Below are 20,874 nucleotides of genomic sequence, written 5' to 3'. Positions count from 1 at the left end.
TACAGTACACCATTTAATCAATAAATGGTTCTGAAATTTAAAAAGAAAATAACTTTCAGTTATTAAAATCACATTACTTACAAGTGGTGGACTAAACACTTATTAAAATGTTTATGACAAGAAAACATTTCCTGTTGTGTTAATAAAACACCAGTCCCCCCCCCCCCCCCCCCCCCCCCCCGGCCCCCCACAGTTTACCACACCTAAACAGGTCAAAGAACTTTTATTCATGCACAGAAAATAAATATGTTGTGAATCATTGCCCAATTGTACTGTTGAATGGAAACTTTCAAATCTGTGATTACAGAAATGAGTTTCAGTGTCAACCCACACAATGAATATTAATTGTGGAAAACTAGTGCAGTTTTTAGTGCAATTTGCACCTGATTGAAGTTTTCAATTGAGGATACCGTTTCCCCGTCCCGCCACACCAGATTTCTCCATTTCGCTGGCTATTCAATGGGGTTTCCCATTGTGGGGCAGCCACGCCGTCAGGAAGCCCCTGGGCGATCAACAAAACGCAGAATCTCGACGGCGGAGAATTCAGCCCCCTATCTTCTTTTTGTGCATTGACTCAAAATATCACCATACCAAACTAACCATTTTTGTCATACGCCAAGTCAAAATTTCTTGTGACTAACTGCGGTCACCCTTTTTTGTAATGTTTCCAAAGGAATCTCCGAGTTGCCCAATTAGTACGATAGCTAACTATCCAGTAGCCTACATTAGCACAGTGGTTAGCACTGCTGCCTCACAGCGCCGGGGACCTGGGTTCGATTCCAGCCTTGGGTGAATGTGTGGAGTTTGTACATTCTGCGTGTCTGCGTGGGTTTCCTTTGGGTGCTCCAGTTTCCTCCCATAGTCTAAAGATGTGCAGGTTAAGTGGATTGGCTATGCTAAATTGCCCCCAGGTGGGATTGTGGGGATAGAGCAGGGAAGTGGTTCTGTGTAGAGTGCTTTCTCAGAGTGCCAGTGCAGACTCGATGGGCCGAATGGCCTCCTCGTGCACTGTAGGGATTCTGTCGTTCTATGATTCTCAGTGTAATTGGAAAGCAAATATTATCCAAAGATTCTCATAACTCTGAGATTGATTGCTTCACCACTCTGAATCACATGCCACATAATTAATGAATCTCTGGCAGAATTCAAAGAACATTCCTCCCAGAAAGGCAAACATCTTTTGAAACTACAAGATTGGCATATTCAACTATCTTATCAAAAGTGATAGAGAGCAGAAAACTGTCAGTAAGGTTGTCTGGACCCTTGATGAGGTATTAACACTTCTGCACTTAAATTAATTAGAAATTGCTTGGAGCTATTTAATATTCTAATTTTTAATCTTTTAATCAGGACCAACTGCAACAGGTTCGTTGGGTATGTTAAGTTTAATCAGAAATTAATATGGTTTAGCTCAGTTGTCTGGACAGCTGATTCATGATACAGAGCAACGCCAACATCGTGGATTCAATTCCCATACCGGTTGAAGTTATTCATCAAGGCCCTGCCTTCTCAACTTTGCCCATCATCTGAGGTGTGGTGACCCTCAGGTTAAATCACCGCTCAGCTCTCAGAGAGGGGAGCTGCTGATGATCCTCTGGGACTGTGGCAAGATTTATATTTTAATACGGGATATAATGGTTGGCTCATTCATCTGGGGGTATGATACTCACTGAGGGATTTTCATTGTAGGTCCCTGGTTCAAATCCGAGAAGAGCCCTCCAAACTGCTCCTTTTTTAAGCGGTACGTCAGCACAGTGGTTAGCATTGCTGTCTCACAGCGCCAGATACCCACGTTCAATTCCGGCCTTGGGTGACTGTCTGTGTGCGGATTGCATGTTCTCCCCTGTGTCTGCGTGCATTTCCTCCGGGTGCACTGGTTTCCTCTCTACAGTCCAAAGATATGCAGGTTACGTGGATTATGTCTTCATAAACTCTCAAACTATACAAGAACGTTAGCATTGATCTATCCTTCGGAGTTACTCTCCACTGTGTACTGCTCTGAAGTCTCCCAAAGTTTCTTATGTTATACAATTTTTCAGGGTTGGACCTGGATAGGTTATCAACATCCCAAGGATTAAAATATATTTTTTCAAGTGCTCTTTTTGAGATTTTCTCGAGGGCTATCCTTTTCATTTTCTGGGTCTACATTTTGGTTTTTCGGGACTCATTTTCCGTTCTCACTTAATCCTTCATTTGGTGATGCAGTATTGCAGCAACAACACCTATTGTATTAGTGCTTTCCTTTTTAGGATTTTTTTCTTTAGCTAGATAAGATAGCAAACATACCAAAGATTGTAAGACAAATGATTAGTTAATCTACTTATTGTGCGATAGCTACTGACAAGGACACTGAGAGAACTTTCTTCCTCTCGCTTGAAAACTGCCACGGGATCATTTAGGTACACTTGACCATTTTCAACGTCTCATCTGAAAAACAGTTGCTATAATGCTGAACTCCTTCAGTATTACATGTAAGTGTCAGCCTAGATTATGCACTCAAGTCTCTGGAGTGAGATTTGAACACAGAAACATCTCTCTCAGAAGCAAAGGATGATCAGAAGAGTTGAGTGTGTTCTCCTGGGAACATTGTTCCCAACTCACATGAAAGGAAATGGGAGCACATAAAATTCGTTGACAAACAGGGAGTGATAGCGGAGAAACATCATGTAGAAAAAAATGTAGAGAAATATTTGGGTGCATTTTAAAAATAGGCCAAGTTTTCTTCAAAGTTTAAAGCTCAATATAAACTTCAAGAACAATATGGGTGGAATGTTGAGCCCACACTCTGGCAACAAGGGCGGAAAATTTTCGGAGAACTTGGAAATGTGATCCTCACCAGAGATCTCGGGCGGGATTCTCCGTTTCTCGACACCGATTTTGTAATTAGTGATTGGGTGGAGAATCCCCTTTTAATAATAATAATAATCGCTTATTGTCACAAGTAGGCCTCAATGAAGTTACTGTGAAAAGGCCTAGTCGTCACATTCCAGCGCCTGTTAGGGGAGGCCAATACGGGAATTGAACCCGTGCTGCTGGCATTGTTCTGCATTACAAGCCAGCTGTTTAGTCCACTTTGCTAAACCAGCCCCTACGAAGGAATTGGGGGCGGCGTCTGTTTTTGAATGCTCCATCCCCTCCAAAATGGCATCATCGAGGAGCTCGCCGCACGCCGTTGGGTCGGCCTCAGGACGTCAACTCAGGCCCTCCCCCGATGCCCCATTACCTGGTAGTTCCCCTCCAAATCCCTCACCACCCTGACATGGAAATAAATCGGCGTTCCTTCGCTGTCGCTGGGACCAAATCCTGGAACTCCATGCTGTTACCTAACAGCACAGTAAGCATACCTGTACCTCAAGGACTGGAGTGGTTCAAGAAGCAAACTCACCACCATCTTCTGAAGTGCAACTAAGGATGGGCAGTAAATTCTGGCCTAACCAGCGATGCCCACATCCCATAAATGAATAAAGAAAAAAAAATATTCAAGCTGTGTTAAAGGATAGCTGTTTTATAGAAATAAGGGAATTACCAGTAAGCAATGATGGAGCTCATTCTCAGACTGGAACAGCAGGAGCTCGGGAACAGGGTGCCCTCCAGTGCTGTGATGTCGCCAAGTGTGCTGGGAGCTGGGCCTCACGCATGTGCCATCTTTGTTCTGTCTCTCCTATATACAGGGCAGACTTTTCTCTCATTTGTTGCCATTCTTAAAGTGTGCCCTGATCAGAACTGATGTTAAACTCCCCTCTGCCTTCCCTGTCCCCCACCACACTAACCACAAAGGCATCAGGGGCGCCCACCCGCCCCAACTGCACAATTATCGGGGGTTCCCTCTCACCACTGCAAAGTGGCCACTCCTTTGTCATTGCCCCACTTCAAAGGCCTTGCCATTCTTCTTCCCCATTTTCCATCATCGTAAATCTGTGGTGATGTCATATCGGCGAGATTTGAATATTCAGTCAGGGGGGAATCATGTGGTGTGTAGGCCCTTTAAAAATATAAAAACTCATTCAAGTGTATTCAAATGAGGCTCCTGCCCTTTGTGGGTGAGAATCACAATACGTCACCAGTGAGGAGTGAGAAAAATGGGGAGACAAGATCTCGCCAGTGAGGATCCCATTTCCTGCCTCGAGGGATTTTGCACCCGCATCCCCATTTTAGCAAAATCGCCCCAAAGGGATTGAAAACCTGCCTTTAATATTATTCACCTGTCATGAAATTTCTGAACTTTTGCACACATTGCCTGTTCGTGATCAATCAGAATGTCTATTATCCTTTTCTTATCTTGCCCTAGAGTGGCCCTTGGAGCCTCTTTGCATCCTGCTCAGAATTCATCTTCCCATCAAATTTTGTGTCATCAGAAAACTTGGAAATATTCCATTTGATGCTCATATCTAAATTATTGATATGGATTGTGAATAACTGAGGCCCAAGCACTGACCCTTGCGTTCCCCACTAGTCGCTGTCTGCCAACCTGAGAATGGTCTATTTACCCCTACTTGTTAATAAGGGTAGCCATGATGTGGAGATGCCGGCGTTGGACTGGGGTGAGCACAGTAAGAAGTCTTACAACAACAGGTTAAAGTCCAACAGGTTTGTTTCAAACACGAGCTTTTAGAGCGCAGCTCCTTCTTCAGGTGACTGGAGAGGTGACTTCAGGTGACTGGAGAAGAAGGAGCTGCGCTCCGAAAGCTTGTGTTTGAAACAAACCTGTTGGACTTTAACCTGGTGTTGTAAGACTTCTTACTTGTTAATAAGGGGGAATTGGACTCACAGGGAGAGGGTCGCTAGTGAAGGGGGTTTGACGCAAGGGCATTAGGTTTGTTCCCAATGCTGGGTCCATCGATTGAGCACTGAGTAGCTGTGAACAAGGGACCCACTGGTTGACTGCTGGTTCACTGTCTGTGCGGAGTCTGCATGTTCTCCCCGTGTCTGCGTGGGTTTCCTCCCGGTGCTCCGGTTTTCTCCCACAAGTCCCGAAAGACTTGCTTGTTAGGTCAATTGGTCATTCTGAATTCTCCCTCAGTGTACCCGAACAGGTGCCGGAGAGTGGCGACTAGGGGATTTTCATAGTAACTTCATTCCAGTATGAATGTAAGCCTACTTGTGACACTAATAAAGATTATTATTATTATATTCTTGGAGCAAAAAAAAAGTCTTCTATTAAATAGAGCCCCCAAATTTTCAGGTTAGGTGGATTGGCCAGGCTAAATTACCCATAGTGTCTGAGGATCTGTAGGTTGGGTGACGTTATGGGGTTACAAGGATGGAGGGAGTAGGCCTAGATAGGGTGTTCTTTCATTGTGCGGACACAATAAGTTTGTCACCACCGTCACAGACTTCATCCGCAAATGTGTGGATGACGGCGTGCCAAAGAAAGCAGTGCGTTCATTCCCCAACCGGAAACCACGGCTTAATCGCAAGATTGACTCCCTACTGAACCACAGGTCTGAGGCGTTCAAGTCGGATGACTCTGGCCTGTACAAGAAATCCGGGTACAACCTCTGCAAAGCCATCCGCGATGCCAAGAGAGAATATCAGACCAAGCTAGAGTCACAGACCAGTGTCACAGACTCTCGGTGGTTGTGGCATGGCCTGAACAACATAACGGGCTACAAAGCTTTTATGAGGGCCACGAAAAATCCAGCACGAGTTTGTAGAATAGAAACAAAAAACTTTATTTACCATTACATATACACAACAGCAGCAGTACTCATTGCTGCTCACTCCTCTCTCTAGCTGGTTCCATGGTGGCCAGCTCTATTTATGCAGGGACCCTGCCAATGAATTTTCCGCCCCCCTCATTGGGGAAGCTCATGCTCCCTAAGGATTATGGGTTTGCCATTCGTCCCCAGCCAGTGGTAAGCAGCCAGGTTATAACAAAAATAAAGCCGAGCAATATCTCCAGCAGCAGCGCACCCCTCCCCGATGAACTCAATGCATTCAATGCTCGGTTCGAGCAGGAAACTAATGATCCGCTGTCGAGTGCCCCAGCAGCCCAGAACACATCCATACCCACCAGCACAGCTTCCGAAGTCAGATCGACTTTCCTGAAAGTGAACCCACGGAAGGCGACAGGTCCGGACGGGATCCCTGGTCATGCACTAAGAGCCTGCACGGACAAGCTTCCAGATGTGTTCACGGACATCTTTAACCTGTCCCTGCTCCGCTCGAGGTCCCCACCTGCTTCAAGAAGACTACCATCATACCGGAGCTAAAGGAGAACTAGGCAACGTGCCTCAATGACTACTATCCAGTAGCCCTGACTTCAGTTGTAATGAAGTGCTTCGAGAGGTTGGTCATGAAGCGCATCATCTCTATACTCCCTGAACGCCTGGATCCACTGCAATTAAAATGAAAAAAAATGAAAAATGAAAATTCGCATACCTCCGCAAACGGGCAACAGCAGATGCCATTTCCCTGGCCTTACACTCATCCCTAGGACATCTCGACAACAAGGAGTCCGACATCAGAATCCTATTTATTGACTGCCGCTCTGCCTTCAACACCATAATCCCAGCAAAGCTCATATCAAAGCTCCAAAACCTAGGACTTGACTTCTCACTCTGCAACTGGATCCTCGACTTTCTAACCCACAGACCACAATCAGTAAGAATAAACAACAACACCTCCCCCACAATAGGAGGAGCGCTTCAAGGCTGCGTACTTAGCCCCCTACTATATTTCCTGTACACACACTTCTGCATGGAAAAATTTGGTTCCAACTCCATTTACGATCATAGTAGGCTGCTCCACCCACCTTGACACTACCACCAAGAAAGCACAACAGCACCTATACGTCCTCAGGAAACTAAGGAAATTTGGCATGTCCACATTAATTCTTACCAACTTTTACAGATGCATCATAGAAAGCTTCTTATCTGGCTGCGTCACAGGTATGGCAAGTGCTCAGCCCAAGACTGTAAGAAACGTCAGAGTCGTGAACACAGCCCAGTCCATCACACGAGTCTGCCTCCCATCCATTGACTCCATCTACACCTCCCGCTGCCTGGGAGCATAATCGAAGACCCCTACCACCCGGCTTACTTATTCTTCCAACTTCTTCCATCAGGCAGGAGAAACAAAAGTCTGAGAACGTGCACAAACATACTCAAAAACAGCTTCTTCGCCGCTGTTACCAGACTCTTAAACGACCCTCTGATGGACTGACCTCATTAACACTACACCCCTGCATGCTTCACCCAATGCCGGTGTTATGTAGTTACATTGTGTACCTTGCATTGCCCTATTACGTATTTTCTTTTATTTCCTTTTCTTTTGATGTACTTAATGATCTGTTGAGCTGGTCGTAGAAAAATACTTTTCACTGCACCTTGGTACACGTGACAATAAACAAATCCAATCCAATGGGCCGAATGGCCTCCTTCTGCACTGCAGGAATTCTATGTGAGATGATTCACATTTTGTTTTAATAAATTTAGAGTACCCAATTCATTTTTTCCAATTAAGGGTCAATTTAGCGTGGCCAATCCACCTAGCCTGCACATCTTTGGGTTGTGGGGGCGAAACCCACGCAAACACGGGGAGAATGTGCAAATTCCACACGGACAGTAACCCAGAGCCGGGATCGAACCTGGGACCTCAGCGCCGTGAGACTGCAGTGCTACCAGTGCGCCACTGTGCTGCCCCTGTGAGATGATTCATATGATGAAGTTTTTCATTCTTACAATACCAGAGCCATATTGGTATGAGAAAATGTTGGGTAATAAACATAGATTTCTGATTGGAGGTCAGCTGGGCCCTACTTACAAGAGAAATTAGTTACAGTTGTATATTATAGTTTTTGAGAAACCCCTATACTTATAGAATGATTGTTGAGGATATGGTGCAATAGAATATCACACTTACTCTATTTAGTCCAATGTGCATTCTTGTTGATGAAGAGACCCTAAAATGGTTGACCATCAAACACTCCCAGGAGTTTCCAGAACTGTCTCTGTCAATTTGTATTTGCTGAGAATGTTACACATGGGCGGCACTATAGCACAGTGGTGGGAGGCACTTGTGTGGGAGGCACTTGTTTTTGGTGCTTTTTTTGTAATTTACTTTCAATTACAGTAATAGATTGACAAATACATAAGTCACATTAACAAAGTATATTAAAGCCATGCCATCTGACTGTTAATACAATGAATGCCCAAATTGATATTGTTAAATGCAGTGCTACTGCCTGAAAGGTGAATGAATGTATCATTTCTACTTTCTTGATTTGTCACTAGCCTAATGGGACACTATCCCAACATGTGGCAAAAGGTTTGTCACACACAATGAAGTACAAGCAGAAGCTACCTAAGCACATAATGACGGCCGTTTGCTGATTAATATATTTCCTAAGTCCTGTTGTGTACACTTTGATTTGATTTGATTGATTTATTATTGTCACATGTATTAGTATACAGTGAAAAGTATTCTATTGGAAACCAGTAACCAGCTATAAAGTCCTCAATAATGGATTCAAGAATTTTCCCCACTACCGATGTTCAGCTTACTGGTCTATAATTGCGTGCTTTCTCACTACCTCCATTTTTGAATATTGGAGTGACGTGAGCTACCCTCCGATCTACAGGGACTGTTCCAGAGTCAAGAGAATCCCTATATAATGTAAATGTCATGTAATTTACAAATATAATGCAATATATAAAATATAATATAATGTAATGTATAAAATATAATATAATGTAATTTACAAATATAATGTAAAGCTACTCTTGATCATTGGGGCATAAAACCAAATGGAAAAGAATAGAGCATGGAAGAACAGTCAGAGAATGTGGAAGAAGGTATTGTCAGGAATGTACCAGACAAAGTCAATTATTTTGATTTGATTTGATTTATTTTTGTCACATGTATTAGTATACAGTGAAAAGTATTGTTTCTTGCATGCTGTACAAACAATGTATACTGTACATAGGGAAAGAAGGAGAGATTGCAGAATATAATGTTACAGTTATAGCAAGGGTGTAGAGAAAAGATCAACTTAATATAAGGTAGGCCCATTCAAAAGTTTGATGTCAGTAGGGGAGAAGCTGTTCTTGAGTTGGTTGGTGTGTGACCTCAAACTTTGGTATATTTTTCCTGACGGAAGGAGGTGGAAGAGAGTATGTCCGGGGTGCGTGGGGTCCTTAATTCTGCTGGCTGCCTTTATGAGGCAGCGGGAATTAGAGATAGAGTCAATGGATGGGAGGCTGGTTTGCGTGATGGATTAAGCTACATTCACAACCTTTCACAACCTGCGGTCTTGGGCTGAGCAGGCTCCATACCAAGCTGTGATACAACCAGAAAGAATGCTTTCTATGGTGCATCTGTAGAAGTTGGTGAGGGTGGTAGCTGACATGTAAAATTTCCTTCGTCTTCTGAGAAAGTAGAGTCGTTGGTGGGCTTTCTTAACTATGGGGGGGGGGGGGGGGGGGATCATGGGGGGATCAGGACCGGTTGTTGGTGATCTGTGTACCTAAAACTTGAGGCTCTCGACTATTTCTACTTCGTTCCCATTGATATAGACAAGGGCACGTTCTCAACTACGCTTCCTGAAGTCGATGACAATCTCCTTGGTTTTGTTGACATTGAGGGAGAGATCATTGTCATTGCACCAGTTCACCAGATTCTCTGTCTCATTCCTGTACTCTGTCTTGTCATTGTTTGAAATCCGACCCACTACGGTGGTGTCATCAGCAAATTAGAAAATCATGTTGGAGGGTAATTTGGGCAGACCATCATAGGTGTAATTATCACAAACTTTGAAAACTTGGGGAGTAAGCAATGTTTTCTGATGTGAACAAAGAACAAAGAATAGTACAAGACAGGGAGAGGCCCTGCAGCCTTCCAAGCCTGCACCCATTATGATGCCTGTCTGAACTAAATCATTCTGCTCCTCCAGGGCCCATTTTCCTCTACTCCCATCCTTTCATGTATTTGTCAAGTTGCCTCTTAAACATCGCTATTGTACCTACTTCCACTACCTCCCCCGCAGCGAGTTCCAGGCACTGACCACCCTCTTTGTAAAAATACTTGCTCACCCCATCTCCACAAAACTTTGCCTCTTGCACCTTAAACTTTTTTGGATGAGGGATTTTCATCCTGTATCCAATCCCTAATGTGTTTTCGGAAATTATTGATCATTTGGACCATCCTGTTTTGCCTTCTGTAATCACAATAACCATTGATTTAGTTACAATGGTAATGGTTGAGTAGGTTTCTTGGAAGATGGTTGCCCTTTTGTGTTGCTTGTTGCTATATGGGTCCACGGTTGTTCACAATTTACATAGATGATTTGGAGTTGGGGACCAAGTGCAATGTGTCCAAGTTTGCAGACGACACTAAGATGAGGAGTAAAGCAAAAGTTGCAGATGATACCGGAAGTCTGCAGAGGGATTTGGATAGGTTAAGTGAATGGGCTAGAGTCTGGCAAATGGAATACAATGTTGACAAATGTGATGTTATCCATTTTGATAGGCATAATAGCAAAAGGGATTATTATTTAAATGATAAAATAACATGCCGGCATGCAGAGAGACCTGGGTGTGCTAGTGCATGAGTTGCAAACTGTTGGTTTACAGGTGCAACAGGTGATTAAGAAGACAAATGGAGTTTTGTCCTTCACTGCTAGAGGGATGGAGTTTAAGACTAGGGAGGTTATGTTGCAATTGTATAAGGTGTTAGTGAGGCCACACCTGGAGTATTGTGTTCAGTTTTGGTCTCCTTACCTGAGAAAGGATGTACTGGTGCTGGAGGGTGTGCAGAGGAGGTTCACTAGGTTAATCCCAGAGCTGAAGGATTTGGATTACAAGGAGAGGTTGAGTAGACTGGGTCTGTACTCGTTGGAATTTAGAAGGTTGAGGCGGGATCTTATAGAAACATATAAAATTATGAACGGAATAAATAGGATAGATGTGGGCAGGTTGTTTCCACTGGCAGGTGACAACAGAACCAGGGGGCATAGTCTCAAAATAAAGGGAAGTAGATTTAAGACTGAGTTTAGGAGGAACTTCTTCACCCAAAGGGTTGTTAATTTATGGAATTCCTTGCCCAGTGAAGCAGTTGAGGCTCCTTCATTAAATGTTTTTAAGGTAAAGATAGATAGTTTTTTGACGAATAAAGGGATTAAGGATTATGGTGCTCGGGCCGAAAAGTGGAGCTGAGTCCAAAAAAGATCAGCCATAATCTCATTGAATGGCAGAGCAGGTTCGAGGAACCAGATGGCCTACTCCTGCTCCTATTTCTTACGTTCTTATGTACTTATATGTAAACAGGAAGGATTTCTAACCTGGTACATTAGTGATAATTTAGCTTCAAGTATCAGGGTATGGAGCATTCAACAGTGATACAGATTGACTCTGATATAAATGTTAAGCCTTTGAAAATTGCAATAAGTCTTAAAACTTTCAACCATGAAAGCATCCACGTTTATATATTTTTCAGGGAATAACTAATGTATGCAAACTTTTATCTGTTTTCTTTCAGAGTTTTCACCCACTTGTAACCAGGCTGATTGTCAGTATCGATGTGCAGTCACAAGAAACGGTACATCTTGCTACTGCAGTGATGGTTTTAAAGTAGCACAGGATGGGAAAAGTTGTGAAGGTTCGTTCTCCTGGATATTTTGCATTTTTATGTGGGGACTGTTGTGATATTGCAAAATTACATGTATCAATATTGTAAATAACAACTGCTCAATTGTACAGCAATAGCAAATCAGAAGTATTGCTTTATTGAACACAAGAGTAGAACACTTAGCTAGAATAGATGCAGGCCAGAGGTGAATTGGAACTGATTTGCACTCCCGCAAATCAGGAGGCGATTCAGTATCCCTTGCCATGTACATTCATGCATGGTGAGGAATATGAGGGATTCCTGAGGGCTGCCATTTTGAGCTGTTGGCCCGATAGCGAGGTCCGGCAGCTGGCCGCCACCACCCCCTTGCGTCGCAAAGCAGGCCCCCCCCCAACCAAATCTTCCACACCGCGAGTCAGATCCTCACCGCTGGATTTTCTGGGATCGCCGCCCTCTTCCCACAAGTATGGACTGACCTGACCCGTCCACCCCTCCAAAAACATCCTGAATAGGAGGATGCCCCCAGAGACCTCCTGGATAGGGGGACCCCGAACTAAACCCTCTTGATAGGGGGACCCCCACAGAGACCCTCTGGACAGCTGGACCCCTCCAGAGACCCCCTAACTAAATGGCAAACCCACAGAATATCCCGAACTAAAGCGACCACCCCCCGAGGCCCACTGACTAAAGCGACTATGATGTTTACAGACATCAACCACATTAAACAGCTGTCAATTTCCAACTTAGCACTTCAAAATCACTCAAGCGTGAAAGAAGGTGCATGATTGGAATGCACTTAACTCTTTGATGTGGTTGGTGTTTGGAAACATTGTGGTTAAAGCACTTTGAGTTACTCAAGAAACATGAAAGAAGCAAGGCTGGCACCTCTGTTTGTGCAAGCTATCAATCACAGCCCACTAATAGAAATGAATGAATGGTTTGCAGCTAAAGGATCAGAGGGTTTTAAACCAAGGTCAATGCTTTCATCTCAGAGATGCTTCCTCTCTCTGAGACAGAAGGTGTATACCCAGGGAATGTTCCAACAGTGAATGTTTTCACTGACCCTATCTGGACTGCTCCAGGCAGGGGTCTCTTTTTTTTGGGAGGTGGGGGGGGGGGGTCTGTGGGGTGGTCCTTCATTAGGGGGTCTGTGGGGGCTCCCTTTCAGAGGGTCTCTTTGGGGGGCTTCTTTAGTTTGGGGATCTCTGGGAGGGTAGCTTTAGTTAGGTGGTTTCGGGAGGGGCCATTTAGTTAGCGGGTTTCTTGGGGGGCTTCTTTTGTTAGGGGATCTTGGGGGGGTTCCGTTTTGTTAGGAGGTCTCCATGGGAAGTCCCTTTAGTTATGGGTCGCTGGGGTGTCTCTTTAGTTAGAGCATCTTTCGGGGGAGTCCCTTTAGTTAGGGGTCTCAGGGTGGGGGGGTGTCCAGCATTCCAGTGGGTCTTGACAGGATCCCCCTATCCAGTGGGTCTTGGGATCACCTTATCTAGGTGGTCTCAGTGGTGGGGTATCCTTATCTAGGGGGTCTCTGTCGGGAGTCTCCCTATCTAGGGGGTCTCTGGGGTGTCACCGGTTTTAGGGGGTCTCAGGGTACAGCTCTGGGGGGGGCGTTGGTATGGGATGGGTGGGCAAGTCATGCATTGTGGGGGAGAGTGGACTTTGGGTGCAACGTCCTGAACATAGGAACAAAGAAGCATAGGAATTAGGAGCAGAAGTAGGCAATTAAGCCCTTCAAGTCTGCTCCGCCATTCAGTCAGATCATGGCTGATCTCTCGTGGTCTTAAATCCAGCTCCCTACCTGTTCCGCATATCCCTTTAACCTGTTTTTATCAGAAATATATCTATCTCCTTCTTGAAACCATTTAATGACTCAGGCTATGGGGCAGCAAGTTCCACAAATTCACCACCCTCTGCAAGAAATAGCTCCTCCTTATCGCAGTTCTAAATCTACTGACTCTCAATGGTATGGTGACACAGTGGTTAGCACTGCTGCCTCACAGCTCCAGAGATCCAGATTCAATTCTGGCCTCGGGTGACTGTCTGTGTCGAGTTTGCACTTTCTTCCTGTGTCTGCGTGGGTTTCCTACCACAGTCCAAAGATGTGCAGGTTAGGTGGATTGGCCTTGCTTATTGCAAGTTAAGGTGGGGTTACTGGGCTACGGGGATAGAGTAGAGGTGTGGACTTATGTAGGGTGCTCTTTCCAAGGGCTTGTGCAGACTTGATGGGCCGAATGGCCTCTTTATGCACTGTAAATTCTATGATTTTATGATATCTGTGACCTCTCATTCTAGATTGCTCTACATTTAGTCTACGTTTACTGTATTTGTCCCTTTTTGTATTTTATATACCTCTGTCAGATCCCCTCTCATCCTTCTAAACTCCAGTGAATATAAGCCCAAACTGCTTAATCGTTCCTCATACATCAACCTTTTCATCCCCGGAATCAATCTCGTGAACCTCCTCTAAATTGTCTCCAATGCCACTACTTCCTTCCTCAAATAAGGAGACCAAAACTAGACATAGTACTCCAGATGTTGTCTCACCGACACCCTATACAACTGCACCAACACTTCTCTACTTTTATACTCCACTCCTTTTTGCAATAAACGCTAACCTTCCATTTGCCTTTTGATTACATGTTGTACCTGCATACCAACTTTCTTCGATTCATGAACAAGGACCCCCAGATCCCTCTGCACAGACGCATTTTGAATCTGCTTTCTTTTTGGATAATAATTTGCCTTTTTATTTTTTCAGATAAAATGAAACTTCACACTTATCTACATTAAACTCTATCTGCCAAATTTTGGCCCAATCTCCTAGCCTATCTATACCCATCTGTAAAATCTGTATCTCCTCTTCACTGCCTGCTTTCCCACCTTTTTTAATATCATCCGCAAATTCTGCTATGTTACTCCCTGTTCCCACTTGCAGATCATTTACAAAGATTGTAAGCAGTTGAGCTCTGTGGATTGACCCCTGCGGCACCCCTCTAGTTAAAGTTAGCGAGTCACAGAAGGATCCATTTATCCTGACCCTCTGCTTCTGTCAATAAGCCAATCCTCAATCCAATCCAGTACTCTACCTCCATTCTCCTGTCTGGATCATTTATGCAACATTATCCCCTTGGCTCACGGCATGGTCTACCACATCAGTACCATGCTGCTAAATACGAGTAGTAATCCGTGCCCAAGTGATTCCCACGCCGGAGGGCAGAGAATCTCAAGGCCCAGAGAATGTGATGCTGGGCCCACGAAGTGGGCATCCTCCCACTGGCATGTGAATGAGAACCCCGATCCCTTCGCCAGTGGATGGCCGGAATATAGTGCTCGGTTTGACGCCGGCTGGAACACCGATTTCGGCTGGACACATGATCCTGATCCGCATTGCCGATATCGAGGGACAGGGAATCCAGCCCGTAGTTTTTATGAGGGAAACATTTTTTGTATTGTTTTATTTGTGTTTGTATGGAGGCAATAATGAAAATGCAATCGTCAGTTTGGAAAGCAAACTTCTGTAAGCTCACATGAACTCTCACTGAGAATGGGTGCATGGCATAGATATATTATCAAGTTAGAAATGTGAGGTTTTAAAAGTCTAAAATACCCTTGGGAATGCTTTAGTCAGTGCTGGTGCTGTCACAATTGAAAACTGCATGTAAGTATATTTATTAAATTTTCACCTATAGTGTAGACATCACAGATAATGGATTGGATAAGCAAAATTAAACCACGGGTTTGTGCACCTAAATTAGCAAAGGACTGATTCTCCAAGGTACAAATCTACTGACAAAGAAAAGTTAATACTACACTAAATTATAGTAACCTGCCCCATGCTCGTTTTCTTGATCAGCAATATTCAATGGAAATTGTACTCCTCATCCATATAACAGTCTGAGTCAGACCTGCATTGCTTAGAAGATACTTTTAAATGTGTCTTGCTGTTGGTTTGTTTATGGGAATTTTTTCAGGTGGTTCTACAAAGTAAGCATTTTTCTCATTACATTTAGTCCTGGATACAATTTTGGGGCCCATTTACTGAAGCATTCCTCATTGCAATAAATATTTGCTTGCAGTTTTGACCATTACGCAAATTGTACTTGTTCGGTGCAGCCGAATAATGTGAAAGGAAAGGAACTCCTTTCGTGATTCCAATCACACTGGATGACATCAATATGAGGACAAGGCTGAGCAGTTTCAGGTGCACAAGACATCTTAATGGTTACATGTACTTTGAGCACAGCTAAATAGCTGGGGCTGGTTTAGCACAGTGGGCTAAACAGCTGGCTTGTAAAGCAGAATAAGACCAGCAGCACAGGTTCAATTCCCCTACCAGCCTCCCCGAACAGGAGCCAGAAAGTGGCAACTAGGGGCTTTTCACAGTAACTTCATTTGAAGCCTACTTGTGACAATAAGCGATTTTCATTTTTCATTTTCATACCTTAGATTACAGACCTAAGTATATCTGCAGAGACCCATATTTAATATCTTCCTTTCAGTAAACCGGGAGTAATCTTGATCTGCTGCCAGCTGAAATATAATCTTCAGATAACCGCAAAGATTGAAATGTGCTACTTGTAGCTGTAAATGGGTCAATAGCATTAGTAACTGCAGATAAAATTCGCTCAATCTGTCAGATTAACTGCATTAACCAAGTCACAGATTTCATATTTACCAGCAGAACATCCTCCTAAGTTTCTAATTGGCAAGGACATACTAGCTAAAATGTTTGGGAATCCTCGGCAGAGAATAATTGTGCTACACAAACAAACATAAAAGCAGAAACTGAGGATGCTGGAGATCTGAAATAAAAACTAAATGTGATGGAAAAGCTCAACATCGGTGGAGAGTGAAACAGAGTTAATGTTTCTTGTCCAAAAGAGTCTTCTTCAGATCTGAATAGTGACAGAAATGTAACTGGTTTAACACTGTTGTAAAAGGGTGTGCGTCAGGTTGTGAGTAACGCATTCTGCTATTTTGCTTTCAGACATGATTGACCTTTATTCTGCTACTAACACATACTGTGGGCCAGTACTTTGTTTCTTTATTACTACTATTCCCATTCCTTTGCTTTTTGTTCCATGACACCATTGGAATTTAATCTCGCCCCCCCTCAACCCTATCCCTGAGCTCCTCTATTTGCTCCACCCGATCCCTCCTCCTTTTTCAACAGCATAAATCCCATTACATTTCTGTTTATCTTCAGTTCCAAGGAAAAGTTATATTGGACTTGAAATATTAACTCTGTTCCTTTCGACATGGATGCTGCCAGATCTGATGAATTTTTCCAGCACTATTTGTTTTTACTGTATTAACTGTTCATAGAAAACTCCTGCTTTTTGCAAAGATAGAATTTGGCACAATTAAGCAGCAAGAAACCAAATCTCGTTGTTACAACACCCTCGGTCAGTGCATGGCCGATTTCATCCGCACAGACGCCAGAGTCCCAACACAAGTGAATTAACCAATAATTCAGGATGAGGTTTTTGAGACCTTTGGCCTTTGACTACTCCATTGACTTAACAGGCACCAGATTTTTAAGTCAAACACAACGACTGTTTATTTCTAACAATAATAGAGATGAGGCATGTAATAATTATACTAGTATAATTGCCAGCTAATCTCCTACACTCCCTCCTTTTACCATCCCACCCTCTATCTGAACACACACAAGACATGCACATACACACAGACAGGGGGAGAGATGTGAGATGAGGGCCCTTGCTTCAGATGTTGAAGTTGTTTTTTCAGCTCACTGTCCTTCCAGGACACGGAGTGATTGAGAAGCACCGATTGGATGGCTAAAAAGGATCTCCTGGCTGAAGCATTTTCTGTGGGGAGTCAAATCCACCTCAGGTCTGTTTAATTCTGACTTGTTTTCAACTCCGCCAGAATGATCAACAATCTTTCTGAGGAAAGAACAGAGTACTCCACATGAGATTGCAAGAAGGGATTTCAACAACTGATTTCAATGATTTCAGCTAGTGGCTGGATTGGATCCTTAAGATTCCTTGTCTCCCCTCAAACCCAGCTCTCAGCTTGGATTGTATTCTTACTTGGTGTCCACTCTCACTGAAATATCTACTACTTGGTTAAGGAGAAAACAGAGCCTCCACCTGGGGTGTTTGAGAGATATTTTCCTTTTTTGGAGAGAGAGAAATTCAGAAGAAATTCAGCTCTGACTTCAAAACAAAACTAAAAACCAGATGAGGCCTTCCTGTCCTCAGCAGAACATTCCAGAATGGTGAACACCAATCAATTAGGAGCCAGGCAAAGTAAACAGTTAATTGGCTGACAGCCAAGTCCATCAAGATGAGACATCACCATTGTCAGCACATCCTGCTAGATTCCTTTTTTTAAATTAAAGGAGTCCATCTTAAAGGTATAGGTGGATTTTTGTCCATGTACAAAAATGGAAATAGCAGAATAACAGAAATTTAAAGGAAAAAACACAGGACAGACAAGGGTTAGCAGGACGCTTCTTACATCATCCTCTTGTCATTTAAACAGGTCGTCCTTAAGCGTTTCTCTTACAGCTATTAATGTACGGTATTGCAATTGATATAAGTCAAGAAATTCACAAATGCAGAAAAGTACAATATCCTCATTCCCTTGGTATCCTTTCACAGGTAACCTCCTTTGTATGTAACCTCCTTTGTATGTGATCTGGACCTGTGTGTGTTGCCTGCAGCAATGCTGATTTCCAGCTCTCAGAATAGCAAAACAGTCCTGTCACTTTCTAATCAGTAATTTTGTTGTTTATGTTTTGTTAATAAAAAGATTAAAAAACTCAAAAGGTCTTCTTGATTTGGATGTAGATCTGGCATACCACAACACTCACTCTGTGCATGATTGCAAGACATGATCATATTACACGAAGCATCAGTACAAATGCAAGCAACTTCTTACTTATCTCTTTCAGATTTTAATGAATGCAGTGTTTATGGAACTTGTAGCCAAATGTGCACAAATAACAATGGATCTTACATGTGTGAGTGCGTGGAAGGTTACTTGATGCAACCAGACAACAAAATTTGCAAGGCCAAAAATGGTAAGAGATAAGCACCATTTGCATTACTTTTTAAATTTCTTAAGCAATTGACAGGTGTTGAGGAAATACAGTTCATTTGAGATCCTGCATGGTCAGTGGTGATACTGCTGGTTAACAGGTTTCAGGTTAGAGAATGGAATAACCCCACGTGCCTGATTCTCTGATTTGCAAACCATATGAATGCCATTCCTTGCTGGAAGCCAAGGATTGTGGTTTTCCGAGGCAAAGAATTTTCTGATCAAATAACAAGATGAGGATCTGGTTTATAAAGATTTCCATGAGCACTTATTGATGTATCAAAGAAAAGACTTTCAACAAAGATGGTGGCATTCAGAAAAAGTAGATAGAAATATCATAGAATTAGGGCAGCACGGTGGCCTAGTGGTTAGCACAACTGCCTCACGGCGCTGAGGTCCAAGGTTCGATCCCGGCTCTGGGTCACTGTCTGTGTGGAGTTTGCACATTCTCCCCGTGTCTGCGTGGGTTTCGCCCCCACAACCCAAAAATGTGCAGAGTAGGTGGATTGGCCACACTAAATTGCCCCTTAATGGAAAAAATAATTGGGTAATCTAAATTTAAAAAAAAAAGAAATATCATAGAATTTACAGTGCAGAAGGAGGCCACCCAGCCCATCGAGTCTGCACCGGCTCCCGGAAAGAGCGCCCCACCCAAGGTCAACACCTCCACCCTATCCCCATAACCCAGTAACGCCACCCAACACTAAGGATAATTTTGAACACTAAGGGCAATTTATCATGGCCAATCCAGCTAACCTGCACATCTTTGGACTGTGGGAGGAAACTGGAGCACCCGGAGGAAACCCACACTCACACGGGGGGGGGGGGGGATGTGCAGACTCCGCACAGACAGTGACCCAAGCCGGAATCAAACCTGGGACCCTGGAGCTGTGAAGCAATTGTGCTATCCGTGCTGCCCCATGGTTGGAGGCATAAAGTAGCACTCCTTTGAATGGAAAACCGTGACAGGCAAGGTTGCACAGGAGTCCAGGGCCACTTTTATTTGCAGACTAAAGAACGGAGGTTTGTTGACGGTACCATGTAAAGTGACACAAACTGCTGGTAGGAATAAAGAAAAAAATACACCTCAAATTGCAATATTTTAAATAGAGCAGAGGAGCACCAATGTGGGTCATCACAGGCCATAGTTAAAGTCGATAAAAGCTGTAAGAAAATAATTTTATACTCAGAGGCACAAATGTAAAAAGAAAAATTACGTTGAGCTTGTAAATGTATTACACCACTGGAATATTGTGTACAGTTTTGATTAGTCCATTATAGAAAGAGGATAAAAGTTGATGTTAAAAGTGCAGTGCAGATTCATTTCGATGTTACCATAATTATGAAAACAGTGAGCCACTAGAGTGAAGAAAATGACCTGATTAAATGTCTGATGAAAGATTATGAAGAATTATAGGTGGTTCCCACTGATCAGTGAGATATTAATGTGAAGACACACATTTAAGATCAATGCAAGAAGAATGAAAGGGGTTAGAAAAATATCTCCACATGGAAGGTGGTTAGATCTTGGAATTCTCTGTCACAAATCATAACTTGTTTTCCAAGGGAATATGGTTTTGCTTGAGAAAAGTATTTTGAAAGGGAAAAAAAGAGAAAATGGGTTGAAAGCAGATGGCTCACGCAGATGCAAACACGTGCAGATGCTATTGGGCCAAATGACATAATTCTTTGATGCCAAATTCTCTAACTATATGCCTTGACGTGAACTGAAAATCCTGGCATTTGAACAATTTTAAGGCAGAGGTAGATCAATTCTTGTTAAGCAAAGGGTGAAAGGTTATCAGGGTAGGCGGGAATGTGGAGTTGAGTTTACAATTAGATGAGCTGTAATCTTATTGAAAGGCGGAGCAGGTTCACAGGGCCGAGTGGGTGACTTCTGCTCTTAATTCAAATGTCTGTATGTTCCCTCAATGCATTTTATTGTTTTTTTATTGACATAGTTCACCTGACATTGGCATAACAGAATTTTAAGTGCCCATTGCATTTGTAAAATTTGAGTTTCTGCAATACTTTGTGCTAGCTTTAAGAATATTATGCCAGAAGCAGCTACCACCCACAAAACTCCCATTAAGCTCAGCGAATTGATCACCATTGGGAGTTTGCACAAATAAAATTCATTCACAGGCCTTCAAGGCTCCAATAATTAACTTGGAACTTTAGGCATAACAACTCTGTGAGGAACATTTTGAAAGATTTAAAAGGAATTCTATTATAAACAAACTA

The 20,874-nt window shown here is 43.2% G+C and overlaps 1 protein-coding gene across 1 annotated transcript in view; it reads left to right on the top strand.

Annotated features, from left to right (window-relative positions):
- Window positions 1-20,874, top strand: part of LOC119962094 (low-density lipoprotein receptor-related protein 1-like) — a 2,271,162-nt gene that overhangs the window by 770,293 nt on the left and 1,479,995 nt on the right. Inside the window, 2 exon segments of the mRNA XM_038789946.1 lie at window positions 11,476-11,595; window positions 18,485-18,613. Coding sequence (XP_038645874.1) covers window positions 11,476-11,595; window positions 18,485-18,613 — 249 coding nt within the window.

The sequence above is a fragment of the Scyliorhinus canicula genome, chromosome 2 (assembly GCF_902713615.1).
Source record: "Scyliorhinus canicula chromosome 2, sScyCan1.1, whole genome shotgun sequence".
NCBI classification, from domain to species: Eukaryota; Metazoa; Chordata; class Chondrichthyes; order Carcharhiniformes; family Scyliorhinidae; genus Scyliorhinus; species Scyliorhinus canicula.
This window is presented reverse-complemented; position numbering and strand designations above follow the sequence as displayed.